Raw genomic sequence first — 16,010 nt, 5'->3', positions numbered from 1 at the left:
ACAGGCAGCACAGCTTGCTTCCCACTCCTTAATCCTGCCAGGGCTGAGAAACCTTGCATTGCTTGCTTGCCTGAAGCGGTGCATGATGTTGACTCCAGGTGAAGAGAGCCAGTGCTTTCTGAAACAGCTTTCTTGTAATGAAAAATTAGTTCTGCACTGAACTTGGCTCTATTTACAGGCAACTATTTTAACACAGCTCAAGTGACCTAGCTCTTTAGAGAACAAAAAACAAACAAAAATAAAGCTTTTAAGAGCTGCTATGCATCACAGATTTTACTGACAAATAATAAAATGCATACTAGCTTCAACTAAAACTTTAGCATTTTTAAAAATAGGTTACTTCTTCCATGTTGATTTTTAAGCTTACCAAGGTACCTTTCTTTCTTTCAGACAGTGAACTTAGCTGTTAAGAAAAATAAACCTTCTGGAGGGTGTTTAAATTGAAAATCCAGCATTTCTTCCTACTCTGTGATAGCAATTTCCAAGTTACCCTCTTATGGGTCACTTCTGAAGAACTTGGTAACACAAAAGCTCTGGGACACAGATGTTAGAAGAAGATAGGAAAAAAAGAGCAACATTTCTGAAGTCCCACCCTACACAGTATAGAAGCTGTAACTGCTACAACCCCTTTGTATTTTACCACCTGCACATTTAAGGATGTCCAAAAGATTAGGTATACAAAATACAAAACCCTGCAAGTGTTCATTGTTATTGAAGCACAGAGATTGAGCAGAACTAGCTGGCAGGGAAGGTTATGCCCTTCAAAAAGTTTAGGGATTGTATCTGAAGATTATACAAATGTGCATGACATGGCAATGGAGCTGAATTAAGCACATACGGGATGACATCCAGTTTTGTGAGAACATGAACAAAGACATCGAGAAATAAACACCTTTCCAAACACACACAGGAAACAAATCAACTGCTCGCAGGACAATGCCTTATTCATTTTAGTAAGCTGAAGAAATGCTAAAGGAGAAAGGTGCAAACTAGCTTGTGGGTTTAGAGCAAGTTTTAGAAGAATTTGAAGGGGAAAATAATATCCAAGTAGAGTACTCAATCAAGCATGAACACCCCTTTTTTAAATAATGCCTTTTCTTCCTTTTAGGTCTCTTATCACAGCCAAACAAGGCAAACAAGAAATTAAAAAGCACATCTTACAGTACTTGAAGTAAAAATGCAGCAAAAGGGAATGAATATGAATCAAAAATTTGATTATTTGGCTTTAGGACTGTCAGTAGTAGAGTCTATTGTTCCAGCTAACAAAGCCACCTTCTTGGAAGAGAGACAATTAAGGTAGACATTTCAAAGATGGGCCAAAGTTTGTTCAGCTTCAGATTTGGAAGTCACACTGAAGTCCATCTCTGCTTTTCAAAATAACTTATGATAAGAAGAATGTGTGCTTACTGATAGCTTATTTTAAAACCCTCCTGCAGAATAAATGGATACTTTACAATAATATGAACCAATACCAATAATGATGCAGTGAACCTGTGATCTTCAGTGTGATCTACAGCACAGCATGAGCAATAAAAAGTTCTGTTTAAATGAGAGAAACACTGAACTCTTCAAACTTCCCTGACCTTAAGCTCTAAGGCTTTTAGGAATGCCACATCCTGCACTCCTGCAGCTGGCAGTCACATTGCCCCAAGTCTGCCCTGAGTGCATGTGCCTTGTCATGCACACAGGATTTTGGAATAACCATCAGTGTGGATCCCCTTGGGCAGCTACACCCCTGAGCAGCATGCCAGTGTGCACTGCAAAACCCACCATTGCTGTCAACTTTGCGACCAAAAGCCTCTGAGATGGGGCAGTTCAGAGAGGCTCTTTTCCACTCAGATGCTCTTCTGCAGAATCATGTCTAGAATCAAACACTACTGCTCCATAAACAAACATAGGGTCAATGAGCATTTGGGATGTGTGGAAGCCAAAGCAAAGGCAAATTGACCTGAATCCAGGAAATGGACAAGAAGGGGGAAAGTACAGTAACCTGCAGCAGTACAGTGTTTGGGAAATTGTCACAACATGGATGAAGATAAACACTGCTGAGGTCCCTGACTTCAGAAATCTGAACCAAGGAGATTGAGGCTCAGTGGGAAGAAAACAGGATTACTTATGGCACCTTGCTGTGATCTCCCCACTGCATGCAACTAAAAGAAAGTTTGCCCATTTCAGTGAGAAGGTTTGACTTTCTGCCATATCCCCTTCCTAATTTCTGTTTCTTTCTTTTCAGGTTCCTTGAGCCATACCTTCTTTATTGCCTTTTTAATGCTTTCCTGCACAGGTTTAAAGATCTCTGGATGTATTCTGCTGCCCGGCATTGCTGAGCAATAGTTCTGGCAGTACCTGAAACTTTACAAAGCTTGTGATGAAAGTCAGAGCTTTTTTAAGCTCAGCAATGACGCCTGGTGGTGAAACACAGGGATCCTGTTCTTCTAGAGCTTCTGTGCAGATTGTCTTTTTAATGTTCTGTTCTTCAACATCGTGGCCCGGGAACAAATCACATTGGAGGTCTCTAAGTCTTGGTTAGACAAGCATGTCAGAGCTGATCTTCCCTGAGGACAGCAGGGTGAAGCAGAGAACTTCTGGTGTGTTTTCCTATGGTATCATTAACTTCGTACAGCTAAAGCTGGTTCAAAGAAAGATCTTTCTGTAAGAGGTGCCCTGAAGCACTGCATGTAAATATTTATTTCTGTTATCAGAAACAAATGCCTTGTCATTTCTTATTATAAAAAAGTACAGTGATTTATCTCTGCTTCCAGTGTAATACTTAGTAGGCCATGCCTGAAATATGCAAGTGACCATCTTGAAAATATTGAGAGCAGCCAGATCTGTAGATTGAAAATGAAGAATAAATGTGCTTTCTTAAGTAGCATGCCACAAGCTAGAACACCAGAGTGCCAAACAGGGCTATACCTTGTACACATACAATATGTACACTTTACAATATGTACATCCAAAATGAAAAACCATTAAAAGTCTTCATCCTCACAGTAAGAATTTCTTCCTAATATCTAAGCTAAACCCACCCTCTGTCAGTTAAAAGCCACTCCCCCTTGTCCTATCACTACCTGCCCCTGTAAGAAGTCCCTCTCCAGCTTTCCTGCAGGCCCCCTTCAGGTACTGGAAGGTGCTGTAAGGTCTCCCCAGAGCCTTCTCTTCTTCTGGGCTGAACAGCCCCAGCTCTCCCAGACCGTCTGCAGGAGAGATGCTCCAGCACTCTGAGCATCTTCATGGCCTCCTCTGGACTTGCTCAAACAGATCCATGGGCTTCATATGGCGTGAGCCCCAGCTCTGGCCACAGCAGTCCAGGTGGGGTCTCATCAGAGCAGAGCAGGAGGATCATCTCCCTTGAGCTGCTGGCCACACTTCTTATGATGGGAGACAGGAATACCCCGTTATGTGGGTGAGACAAGCAACATGAATGAACAGGAAGCAGCCACTGAGCTGTTGTGACACAGTGCAGTTGGCATGAGCAGCCTTTGAACAGCAACACACCCCAGACCATGTTTTCCTTCTATTTCTTCATAGATTTTAAATCTTCAGATTTAAAGAGCTGGATTTAAAAACACCTGTATGTGTGTGGGTGTGTGTATCTTATTTCACTGGTAAAGTTGTAAGGCTGTATTTTAAGTTGCCAAACAGTTCTGTAAGAGACTTTGGAGCCCTTTCAGCATGTCTCTAAAAGTCCCCAGTTTGTCTGAGCCATCTGCTCCTATAGTCTCAAGCCTGAGTAAATGAGGCACGTGTATGAAATGGTCTTAAGGAAACCTTGGACAGACTGAGGAGTCTTAGATCAGGTTTAATAGGTGCTACATGCATTAACATGAGGTTCTCTCAGCTGTAAGTTTTACACATTTCAGTTGGAGAATCAGTGTGATACATGCTGGGTACACTTATGCTGCCTTTTTTGTTACAGAAATAAAACCAGCAGTGTTTTTATGAAAAGGCTGCACTAGTTTTGGCAATAAAGCAATCTCAGTATCATAAAGCTTCAGAAAAGCCCCGTGGAACTTCAGCAACAAACCACAACCCATCCTTTTAACATAAGAAACTTTTCTATTGGCCTTCTAGAAAGTGTAGAAAGAAGTGCACTAAATGTGTCAGTCATAACCAGTTGGTGCCAAGCCTTCACAGACCATAGGGACCCACTTGCAGTCTCCACTTGAAAGCAGTAACAACGAAGGGAAGAAGAAAAATGGGCACAAGGCAAATCATACTTGAATCAGCCCTCTGACTGCAACTCAGCAGAGAGGAACACTGAGGATGCCATGACCTCAAGCTCTTCAGGCATGAGAAACCTGTGTGAGAACTGCACTTTTTTAGGCACTGCAGCTACCTGGCTACTCCCTGGAGAAGAGAGGGATAGGCAGGCTCACAGGCTGAAGCACAACCTCACTTCCAAGATGTCCACTTCACTACTCTGCCACAGCACTGAAGTCAGTTGATGAATCAGAATCAGAACATCCAGCCAAGACTAAGATTGTGACTTTTTTTTTAAAGGAAAAATATTTGATAGGCAATACAATACATACAGGATCCTGTGATTACACAGTAATACTGAATCTGAGTGACCTGTAAGGAAGAATTCCTCTCTCCTGGTGTTATTCTGAGGCTATGTGATAAATTTTGCTGAGAATATGAAGAAATAATCAAAAGTGATTGAGTCACCTCAGTGTGCACCATGTGCCTACCAAGGCACATGATTTGCACCAGTGCTAACACCCATCCCTCTCAAGCCTCAAGTATAAAGCACTGGCTTAACCCCACATTCATATTTCACCTACTGACCCCAGCTAACTAAACACAATATATAAATCAGGCAGTTCAGTTGCTTGTGATTGTCTGTTGAGATGCTCAAGAAAATCAGAATTTTTGTTTTGAGTGTTCATGCGCACTTTCCAGCAGGCACTAGTGGCACAGGTTTTGGAACCAAAGAAGCCCTTGTCATTCATTGCTTTTAAGAAAACTTTTGAAGAGAAATGGAGACAAGACTGTATACATTAAAATATTAACTACTAATGAGTGTTATGCATTTACATCCAACTTGGTATGTATAAAAAATAATATTTAAAAAATAATATTTAAAAAATTAAATTAAACAGCTTCCCTGGGAAAAAATAAATGGTGCATTTTCCATTACTTTTTTTTCTTCTCTTTTTAAAAAGCTATTATATTGAAGTTTCAGGGTAAAAACCTGCAGTTAACGTAACCCTTCATGCACAGAAACAGCTCTGGTACCACCGAGCACCGAGACAATTCAGCATTGCAAGGACTGTAGATGGTCTTTGAAGTAAAACTACTTCATGTCCCAGTTTTATTCCACAAACTGCATGTCTCATCTTTCCCATCATCCAATTCTGAAGCCTAGTTGCTGTCCGAGTCATTGTCTTCATCTTCTTTTCCAGACAGAGCATGTTTGGATGAATCATTGGTTTCTCCCAAAGGAACAGCCCCTTTCCTCTGTGGCAGGACACTGAAAAAGGCCTCCTTCCAGTCTCTCTTCTCCAGGTATGCAAGGATGATCTCAAACACTGCAACATCAGAAAAGCCCATCAGCTCTTTTACAGGGAGGTAAGTAAATTGCTGATAGCAACACACCCCCAAATCCATCTTTACAGAGGATTATGTGCATTCTCTTGTGGCATCTTCAGAGCAGAGCTGATGAAATGCAGGCAGGAACAGACACTGCAATTCTGCTACTACTGCAGCCTGAAGCCAAGCACAGCCCGAGTCTCCAGCTGCATGACAGTATTTCTCTTAGGGACTGAGACAATACAAATACGTCAGTCTCACCAGTGCCTTCTGTACAGGCTCCAATGCTTTCACATGTTTGACAGGAATCCTGCTGTGGATGTGCTTTAACAAAGATTTGACCCCTCCTATAATTAGCTCTAATTAGCTCTTCCTTTCTACATAAATCAACAGTGAAAGATCCAATTTTAGAAACATGTAACTTCTTACAAATACATAAGGTTTAATAATTTTTAAGTCCTGTGCCATACTATAATATTCTCCTCCATGCTTAAGTAATTGTTATTATCATACAAATGCCAGCCTCATTAATACGGCACTTTCAAAAAATAAAGTTATCACTGAGCAATGTGTTACATAAAAAAATAAACTTGAAGTAAAGCAAGGTAAGATAAGCTAAAGAATGTGCAGTGGGGCACAATAAAGACTTGGACACCATGTGAGAAATTTCTATGAGGGTCTGAGTAGGCTCCATTTTGCATGTATTTTTGTATAATGATACTGAAAGACAATCTAATAATAAAGCTGAAAGTTTAAGAGGAGCAGGATTCAAGGCTTGGTTAAGCAATTAATACTTCAATCAGAACCAGGAAATCAGGTAAAAATACAGTTATGAAAATTCAGTAGTTGGACTACTGCTGCTACCACCTGAGGAAAGTCTATAGGTACTGAGGCAGTTAGTGCTGAACGAAGCTGTTGAAAGAGGTGAAAACATCACACACTTTCTGGGCATAAAGTGTGTACCCTACAATAAAATATAACGTTGGATAGTTTCCAACATTCTACTCACTTATACAGTAAACCTGGAAACAAGACCAGGATGGTAAGAAAGCCACAAGTAATCCTCAGACAAGCCAACAGGATACAATGTTCACTTCTAAATGGCTAAGACACCGTCATTTACATGTAACCATAACTATAATATTTAAAGGTCAGGGCAATCAGTGTATTCTGAAGGTAACTAAATTCAAGAAATATCAACATAATAAAACAAGGTTTAGGCATCTGCACTACAGTGCAGTGGGTTCCAACTGTGACTATTACAGGTATATTCTAAAATAGTGTAATTATTTTGTGATTTAGAACTTACCATGATTGACAGCTAACACTTTCCGACTGTTCATTTTAACAAAGTTTCCAAGTGGTAGCTGGGCGTGACCAATTCCCTGCTCTACAGCTTTTCTGTAAGTAATTCCCTGTGGGAAAGATACCAAAATAAGTGGATTGAGAATTACTGTTTCAGATCAGACCATACAGATTCACTCCAAGTATCATTTTCTGGCAAGAGTTTTGCCTGTGCTGCCATGATGTTGCTTTAGAAGTTGGTTATAAAAAAAACCTGATTGGACAGCACCTCCCTCAAGGGCTGCTACCTCTGGAAAACTCAGTACTTTATATATATGTCACACTGTACCTATGGTCAAAAGGCTTGTAAATGAAACCTGTTCATCCAGCTGCAGATCTAGAACCACCAGCTGTTGCCTGTTTTAAAAGCGCTTATGTTAAAGTACAAAGTTCTTCAGGTTGCAGTCACTCAATATTTTTTCAGAGGAAGAGTAAAGAGTAAGAAAACTCTGGAACACAAGCCACTGCTACCACCACAAGTGTTTTTCACGTTTCTTCAACACTTCTTGAATTCTTTTTTGAAGAAGATTTCTCATTATTAATTATGTTAGTTTACACATGAACAGCAATAATGTCAAATAAGGTGCCAAAAAAAGCTGCAAAGAAGCAGACTCACAGTTTACCTTGTGGTGATTGTGATCCACCAGTCCTCCAATCACATAGGCTTTCTTCTCATCAAGCTCTCTGAGAACATCTGGGGAATCTGAGGTAAGATATACTAGGTCTTCTTTCTTTATTAGCTCAGTATAGTGCTCTGTCCTAATTTGGATATCCTCAAGGAAAAAAGGTAGTTAAAAGAAGTTACATTCAACTGATGAATTGCTGGCCAAGCTTTACAGACCCAAGATGGGACTGGCAAAATAAATCCAACATTATGTGGTCATTCCACATTCCTCCTTCACGTTCAAATACGTAGCACAGTGCAGATTGATATTCCGTGTAAACAATCCAGTCCCTGGAGCACTGATTTGTAAAAATCAGCAGGAAATTTTCTGAAACCCAAAAGAACTTTACAAATCCTTAAGTTCTTGTGATTCCCTTCAAACGTTGCCATATTTCTCCTATGGATCCAAGTAGTTTTCAAGGCCATTAAAAAAAGTGAACCCAGAAGCAAGCACTTTGTTAACATTAATTGTTCAGTGAGAGAAATTTATGCTAAGCTCTCATGAAGCAGCTATTGCACAAGAACTGCTGGAAACAGGACTGCTTTGATTTGTTCTACGTGCTCTTCCTTTGCAGTTGTTGGAATAGTGGCTTAACAGGGAGTCACAAAGAAGAAGCTACTTCTCTCCAGAACACTTCAGCGCTGAGAGGCAACATGATGAAAGTGAAAGTGCACACCGGAGAATCACATCCCAGCTGGCAAGTCTTATTTTGGACATGGATAAAAGAGCACTGTCAAGACAGACAACTGCTGTAACTGACTAAATCAAGGAGTCCTGCTTAGTCTATCAAGAATGGAATTTGTTCAGTAAAAGTAAGTGAAAATGGATCTGTCTGTAGTTTTTCAAGCAAAAACCAAATCTAGATTCAAGAAAAGCAGTCTTTGGCTTATTAAAGTTAAATCAATTAAAAGGACAGAAAGCTACACTTTTTCAAATAAGCTACTGCTCACATGTATTACAAAAACCCATGTGGAAAAAAATCATGTTCTTCACAACTAACAATATAGTTAACAACTACAATCAAGACTTTAACTTTTTACAGAAATACTCAATTACTCACCTTCCAATTCACCCATCCTTTGTCATTTTCGTTCATGTTGGTCTTCAACTGTCCCCCATGGCTGGTCAAGTAAAACTTCAAACAGAACAAACAAGAGGTACAAAATACAGAAACGTCAATTGGCCACAATCTGTTTCCTCTCTTTCTATCCTTAACTGCTAGCTAAAACTCTTAATATTTTTCAGATGGAAGTGGTACTAGGACCATATTCATATAGTTAGTGATATGTTTAAAAGACAAATTCAGACTTATAGTGACTTGTAAAAACATCTACCACAGCTAAAACCAAGAGTATCAACAGCCTCTTACTGGCACACCTGGATCTGGCACTTTTCATCTGCATGCACATACTGTTCCATATGTAGGGGTATCCTTAGAACATGTGGGTGTTACAATAGAAGCAATTTTCTTATGAAGGAGGCAGCTTAAGTATTTTCTTTTCCTACTGCAGTTCTCGTGTTTGGTACTTGGCAACAGTCAGTGTTTAGTTTGTTCAAACTTACCTGCACAGGATGAAATGCCTTGCGGTTTTCTGCGTAACATCTCTGAATCTGCTTGTGAAGCTTCTTCACATCCTGTACACAACACAGTTTGTTTTTATTTAGGCCTTCATACAGACCATCACAAAACGCTTTATCATGAGCCAGTCAGAAGCTAAAGAGAGAAAAGGAAGCTTTTAACTGGCTAAAGTGACTACTCAGAGAGTGTGGGCATCAGATCCTGAGAGAAAAAAACACCCATTGTGAGGGGATTACACTGACAAGGAGACACACACATCTTCCATACGGGTGTACTAAGATACCTCAATGCATGTGCTTGATTTACGTTATTCTAGGGAAAAAAAATCACAGGGATTTAATTAACATACAAAATTGATCTGAGGAATCAAACAGGTTTATCACTGTGACAACACTTGGTCTGTGACCCATGGGAAAATCCTGAGAACATATAGTCTATATTTAAGAGAATTAAATATGCCTAGTTAATCTGAAGTTCCTTTTACCTTTAACACCATCAGGTCATCAAAGCTGCAGTCCACGACAAGGCGAAGTGTGCTAGGAACAACTTCCCTGCGCATGCACTTTCTGTCATTCCCCTCACTACTGGAATCCAATTTTGACTGACGTTCTAGTTTTCTCTTCTGGCGTTTTTCTTTTCGTTTCTGCCTAAGTAAACAAACAAATCAATCCTCAAAAGGTGCTGCCAGCTCTGCTGAGGTACTGTGTTGTGCACACAAATGGAGACTTTTAGGACCGAAGTGGTTGTCCTGTGACTGTGATAGTTTAAACTCAGCCTGTTGCCTGCATTTGTGCCACACTGAGACCAGCACAAAACACCCCCCCGGCCTTTGTGGAGTTCTGTAAATACCTACAAACACAGACATCTGACACAAATTCACTTTACTCAATTAACTCAATACTGGGAGTTTCATGGATTTAAAGGTGCTCTGAGTCAAGTCTCGTAACAGAAGTAGCCAAAAAGTGGTTAGTTTACACATGAACAGCAATCACAGTATCAGGATCAGAATGAGGAAGACAATTTACATCCTGTTTCACTGAACAGTTTTTCAAAAGGCTTCTGAAGAAATAGTTCCATCCTCCTGTCCTCCTGACAGGAGCAGGCTGTTGGGAGATGAAATTTCAGAGACAGCAACAACCACTGTCTCAGGAAGGAGCACCTGGCAGTCAGTGTGATAAGAATAAACCCCCATCAGTGCATTTGCAGATACACTTTCTCACAACACAACAAAAAAGAAGCTCTGTATAAGTTAGCGTAACTTGTAGCACAGCACTTCATGTGTCAAATGTGGCTGCTTTTATTCAGTGTCTTTGTAAGAATCTCAATCTGACAGCACCAGGAAAAGAGGAACGAGGCCACACGGTCTGTCTCCCTTCTGACAAATGAACGGCACGCACGTCTGAATCCCTCCTGACATCCTCTTGAATCCGAGGAACAATTCTAGTATGAGGAGGGGATGCTTACCTCTACAGCTTCTTCAAGTGCAGGCCAAGTAGCCTGGGGCTACTGCTTTAAACTTGGTGTGGGAGAAAACTGGTTCAACTGCCTTGATTTGATGAAGCAATTCACAAGCACATTCTGCTGACACGTCGTTATTATTAGCACTAAATATTACATGGGAACCATGGGAAGCTGCTTTGCAAACCATACCTCCGTAGATCTTTCTGTTCTTCCCACTGCTTCTGCTTCAACAGCTTCTTCCTTTGCCTCTTGGACATGGATTCAAGGCATTCTTCCTTGCCTGAGCCTGCCTCCAATCTCTCTACTGGATTGTCATTTGACTTCGCCTTTCCTTCCACATCAGGAACTTCAGGGAACGGGGTATTTTCCATTGGCACCTCTGGACTGTCTGTGGGTGTTTCAGACGACATTAGCTTTAGGCTGGGTTTTCTGACTTGTTTCTCAGCGCATGCTGGATATTTCATTAAAAGCAAGTCTTCTGCTCACCAGTTCTCTAGGAAACAAAGTAATAGGAGTGTCGTTAACAAGATGCTCCACTAGAACAAACACCACTCAACACCTACTATAAGCCTGAATAAAGAATAAGAGAACGCCTTTTTTGTTTGTTTAAAGCCTCTGCAAATAGTAACATAGAACATTTTACAAAGACTATAACCTATTTTCTGAGAGTCTAAAATTCTGCCGGCTAGATCTGCAAGCAGTAAATAGTTTCAGATTAAAAACTTTGCGAAAGAACAACAGCATAAAATTCGGGAATCATACTGAATCAAATGTACTAGAAAAAAAGCATTAGCAGTACATGTACACAAACACAATTAAAGATGTATCTTGCAATATAACAACAGCATGTTAGAGAAATGTAATTTTAAAGTGACTAAAGCCATATGAGAAAAAAAAAAAAAAAAAAAAAAAGAAGTGTGAACGAACTGTACTCCTTCAAAATTACTTTTTATTTCCCCTGAAAACAGAAGACACTGGACAGTAACAGACACCGGCCACTGCCAGAAGACAAACACAGCAAGTAAAACGATGAACAAGTGTAGTTCAGCAAAACACTCTCGGTTCAAACAAATGACAGTTACAACCACTCCTTTCCCATGGCAAGCACGATTTTTCCGCACTAGCAGCTCCTCTGTGCTCGACACCCACACAATTCCCCGAGGACAACTTCACCGGAGAACACTGCATCTCCAACAGGCAGGAAACAGCAACCCCCTGCTTCCTGCAGCGACAGCAGAGCCAGGAAACACACGGGGCACCAGGAACCAGAGGAGGTTTTGCTGTTACATCCCGATTTCCCTGTCTGAGGGCGTTCACACACCGAGCCCTGCGCGCACACCTGTGTGCGTGTATACAGGCGCGCACACACATATATATACACACACACACACACACACGCAAGCACACGTGTATCTGTACACGGACACGCCATACGCCCCTCCTGACAGCAGAGGGCCGGGCGCGGTGCGGGGCCGCGCCGAGGGCCCCCGGGGGCCGCCATGTTCCCCCCCGCCCCCGAGGGGCCGCAACGTACCCGCGAGCCGCCCCGCGCGCGCGCCCCGCGTGGGAAGGGGCGGAGCCGCGCACGCGCAGGCGCGCGGTGTGGGGGGGGAAGAGCAGCGCGGCGGTCACGTGAGGCCGCCGGGCAGGGCGCCCCCCAGCGGCGGGTGGTGTGAGGGCGCAAGTAAACCCACCCCCAGCCGTGGCTTTGGGGGCTCCGTGGGGATAAAGGGCAGCGGAAAGGAAGAGAAAAGCTTATTTTTATCTGATGGTTTGATGACCCCGCTGAGTTCAGGCAGGGGCCAGCGAAGTATTTTTAGCTGGTGGCATTCCTCAGGGCAGATCCGTAGCTGCAGAGGTCCCCGGCAGTGCCGGGCTCCCTCCGCCCCGCGAGGGAGGTACGCGCCTTCGTGCTTCCTATTTTTAAAGGGCACCGACAATTCGCTTTTTAAACTCCGCTGTCAATGCCCAGCGAAGGGCAGCGTTCTTTCGCCGCCAGATAACTTCACGAAAGAATGCTGCCCTGTTGCAGGAGTCGGTTCTGGAGACTGGGATGATATTCTGTGGGAACAATGTGTTTTGGGCAGCCTGAGTATGCAGATGTCTGTTTGCCCCTGGTTAACGCGGCGCACGAAGTTAGCAAACACACGAGCGTGCGCGACCATAATCCCCTCTTGGTGTGCATCAGTGTTTATCTCAGGTTTCATTGGTGCCAGATATACACACTCGCACGGTTTTAGTGCTGGTTTCAGGTTCGCCACAGCTGTGTTGCACTCACAATACTGTGCGGTGTCACTATAGTGAGACACTGACCTTTCAACTGCTGTTGGAATTTAATATTTGCCATAGTATTTGATCTAATTTGTGATTCCTATTCAGTGCTTTACTTTAAAAATAGCTAGATTTGCATTTGCTGGGGTCTATTTAAAACCTCACTCGCGTTACTATTAATATCTAGCTTGACATGCCAGCATCATAAAAGCCCAAATGCTCCAGTCTCCCTGTGGAGAATCCTTTGGTGTTTTTTGGTCACTGAAAGGCAGCAGACGAGTTACCAATAGAAGCCCTTTTTTTTTTTTTTTTAACAAAGCAAAAGACATCTGACAAAGTCATGTAATACTCAGATGTGCTTTTTCCTAGAATGAAGAAACTGCTTACGCAGTTTGTTTTTCTCACAGTGCCCTCTGCAAAGCGTCAGTATTGCTCATCCAGCCCCCTGTGTGCTCAGACACCAACAGAGCGTAATGCAATGTTTTCCAAAGTCTGCCAAGTGGTGACAAAGTGAAATGAAGAACTGAGCAGTTGCAAATATTGAGAAAGAGCTGTCTGTCTAAATTTCATTATTTTTATAGGGCCTTAACGTGACCTTTTCAAGATGCTGATCCCAATGGTGAGTCCCCCAGCAGCAACGGAAAGAACTAAATATTCCACATCTTAAAGCTGCAGCTCAAGAGGCAGACTATGGAGAAGAAAAAAGTTACTCAGGGAGGCTCAGATGTGGACAATGACACCCTGTAGGCTGGGTCTGACTGCAGCGCTCTTGAGGAAGGCTCAGGGTGCAAACTGGCGTTGGCCAGTGGCTTGGATGGGTATGTCTGACCCCCTGTGTCAGAAACAGGGGGTCTTATTCACTCAAAGCCTAGGAGCACACGGGCAGCAGCTGAAGGGCAAAGATGCACTGGGGTACTTTGGTGTTCACACCTGAAGGTTTGAGTTGAAAAGCAAGATCTTTGTGCTGTTGCTTGAGAAGGCAGAAAGAAACATTTTGTTGACCTCAGAACATGGGAGGAAATCTCATTAGTTTTATTAGGCTGTATAAAGATATGAGCCCTATAGTTTGAACTCTGGAAAATGTGCAGCAGCAGGAATACTTTGACCCCAGTCCGTATGCCAGCATGGCGTGAAGCATCCACGAGGGGCTGAGCCCACAGCCTGTACGTGGTGTGGACTTTGGTGGGCACAGCGCCGTTTTCACGGGTGTAATCTGACTGAAAGGAAGTCACTGCTGATTAACTCTGGCCATAACTGAGGTGAGGCTCAGGCCTCCTGTTTGTAAGATGTCTGAAGAGCGACCCAGCTCTGTGTTACAGGTATGCCTGTGGGTATATAAATGTGTGTGCAGGTGGAAATGCATTTACAAAATTTCTTTACATGGCAGTTACGTCCTTAGCTCTGTAATTGGCACAGCTGCAGTGGTGTCCAAAGAGAGATGTGGATTTACATCAGCAGGGGATCTGGCCACAGACATTCTAACAGAGACATTTTAAAAAAAATATTTTATTTGAAGGAGGAAATAAATTTCTTGTGTCTCATGAGCACGAAAGAGGACAATTGTTCTTCTTCAGAGTTCAGACCAACATCACCTCCCTCTTCTGGGTAAAATGTCAATGCTGCTTTTCTGAAGCAGGATCCATATCTCTGGTCTTTCTCTAGCTGGAGTTGGTTTTACACCAAGAAAATGTCCTTATTTTTTTCAAAACAGCACAGGAAAGCCTGGAAAGCTCCTTGTTTACTAAATGCAGCAAAAGGAGTCCTCTGCTCAGCCCCTTGAATTCGGGAGCATGTCACAACCTGTGCTGAGAAAGCAGGATAACCAACCACAAATAGGGAAGAAGCAATAGCAGACCCCTGGGGTTTCCTAATCTCCTCCTCCCACGTGTGCACACACAAACAAAATAGAGGAAGAGGCCCAGGGGGAACTTCCAAAAGGTGCAGATGAGCATGGGGGAGAAGCAGTGGCATGGACCTGTTGTTTCCCACTGCTGAGCAATGATTGACATCCACAGTGTTTGCTCAACTTCTCTTTTACCACAAAAAAACAACAGAGGAGGCATTTATACCACTCAAGGTGAAGGCTGCTCTCACTTTACCATCACTTACAGAGGATGGGGCCCTCTGGGAGCATCTAATTGCTGCCTGGGATGGTACTTGCTGGGTTGGGGTGTGTGCAGATTGCAGTCACATGAAAGCAGCCTGTGGAAGTGAAGTGGAAGACTGTGTTGATGGCTCACTTGTGTGTTTCCCTTGCTGGCAGGAGCAGATCCTACCTCCTCAAAGAGCTGGGAAGGCTTTGTGTGCTGGGGGAGAGGCATGCAGCCTCACAGGCTGTGTGCCAGGGCGTGCCAAGAAACACGGGGGGTTGGCCCGCTGCCCCACTGACACCTGAGGGACAGCTGAAGGACATCCTTTAACCAGCCCTGTGGCCATGAGGTTAGTGTGAGAGGGCCTGGCATTTACTGTCAGAGGAAAAGGGAAGAAGCATGTGGTTAGTCAGCCAAGGCCTTTTCAAGGGAGATGGTGAAGTAAGCACAAGAAAAGGGAGAAGGGCTTAGTTTGCCCTGCTCCCAGCCCTTGCCAAGCAGGTACCCTTCACGGAGATGGGACAAAATGTCTAGTTTTATCTCATCTTTCAGGCTCTAACCTCTGCCACTGCAATGATGTAAGGTGGGGGCTGGGGATGCTGAAAGAAAGAACATTGATTTAGTATGGGACAATGTAGCAGGCACTGACATCACATCTGAGTCTGTAATGAAGTAGAATCAGTTTTTGGGATGGCACTGGTAAATCCCATGTACTTCTGCTTCCAGGAAGACCCTTAAAAAACCTCTGCTTCTGTGTTGCTCAGAGATGATGACAGATGATGCAAGACAGTGGAAACAGTGGTCAGGATCTGGCCCCTGGCAGCAACAGACCCGATGGTCCTTTCGTTCAGAGAGAGGAGAGGTGGCAGGATCTCCTAGTTCTTCCAGCACTGGAGGTGGGCTCTGCTGCTCAGAAATGGGTCTGTGTGGGCTCAGTATTCAAAAATGAAAGCCGAGGTGATTGATAAAATGGGGTAGAATCTGCCAGTTACCTTAGTTCTTAATAATTAACTGGAAGTCCTTTAATGAACTTAGTACCTGAGTGTGGAATTTGGAATCTGACCT

At 43.0% G+C, this 16,010-nt stretch overlaps 1 protein-coding gene across 4 annotated transcripts; it reads right to left on the bottom strand.

Annotated features, from left to right (window-relative positions):
• Positions 1-4,478: 4,478 nt before the first annotated feature.
• Positions 4,479-12,429, bottom strand: TRMT10A (tRNA methyltransferase 10A). 4 transcript variants are annotated; one of them, XM_038136119.1, is made up of 8 exons: positions 12,279-12,429; positions 10,774-11,077; positions 9,608-9,770; positions 9,108-9,179; positions 8,605-8,679; positions 7,503-7,652; positions 6,845-6,950; positions 4,479-5,534 (listed from the first exon to the last, which is right to left on the bottom strand). In XM_038136119.1, exons 2-8 carry the CDS (start codon positions 11,046-11,048, stop codon positions 5,368-5,370), a joined length of 1,008 nt encoding a protein of 335 aa, XP_037992047.1. In that variant the 5' UTR covers positions 11,049-11,077; positions 12,279-12,429; the 3' UTR covers positions 4,479-5,367. The 4 variants fall into 4 exon arrangements, with proteins under 4 accessions (XP_037992047.1, XP_037992045.1, XP_037992046.1 ...); XM_038136117.1 differs by lacking the exon at positions 12,279-12,429 and adding an exon at positions 12,119-12,269; XM_038136118.1 differs by lacking the exon at positions 12,279-12,429 and adding an exon at positions 11,736-12,099.
• Between the last annotated feature and the right edge of the window lie 3,581 nt (positions 12,430-16,010).

This window comes from Motacilla alba, chromosome 4 (assembly GCF_015832195.1).
Source record: "Motacilla alba alba isolate MOTALB_02 chromosome 4, Motacilla_alba_V1.0_pri, whole genome shotgun sequence".
NCBI lineage: Eukaryota > Metazoa > Chordata > Aves > Passeriformes > Motacillidae > Motacilla > Motacilla alba.
Note: the sequence above shows the minus strand (reverse complement) of the source record. Positions and strands in the feature narration are given on the sequence as shown.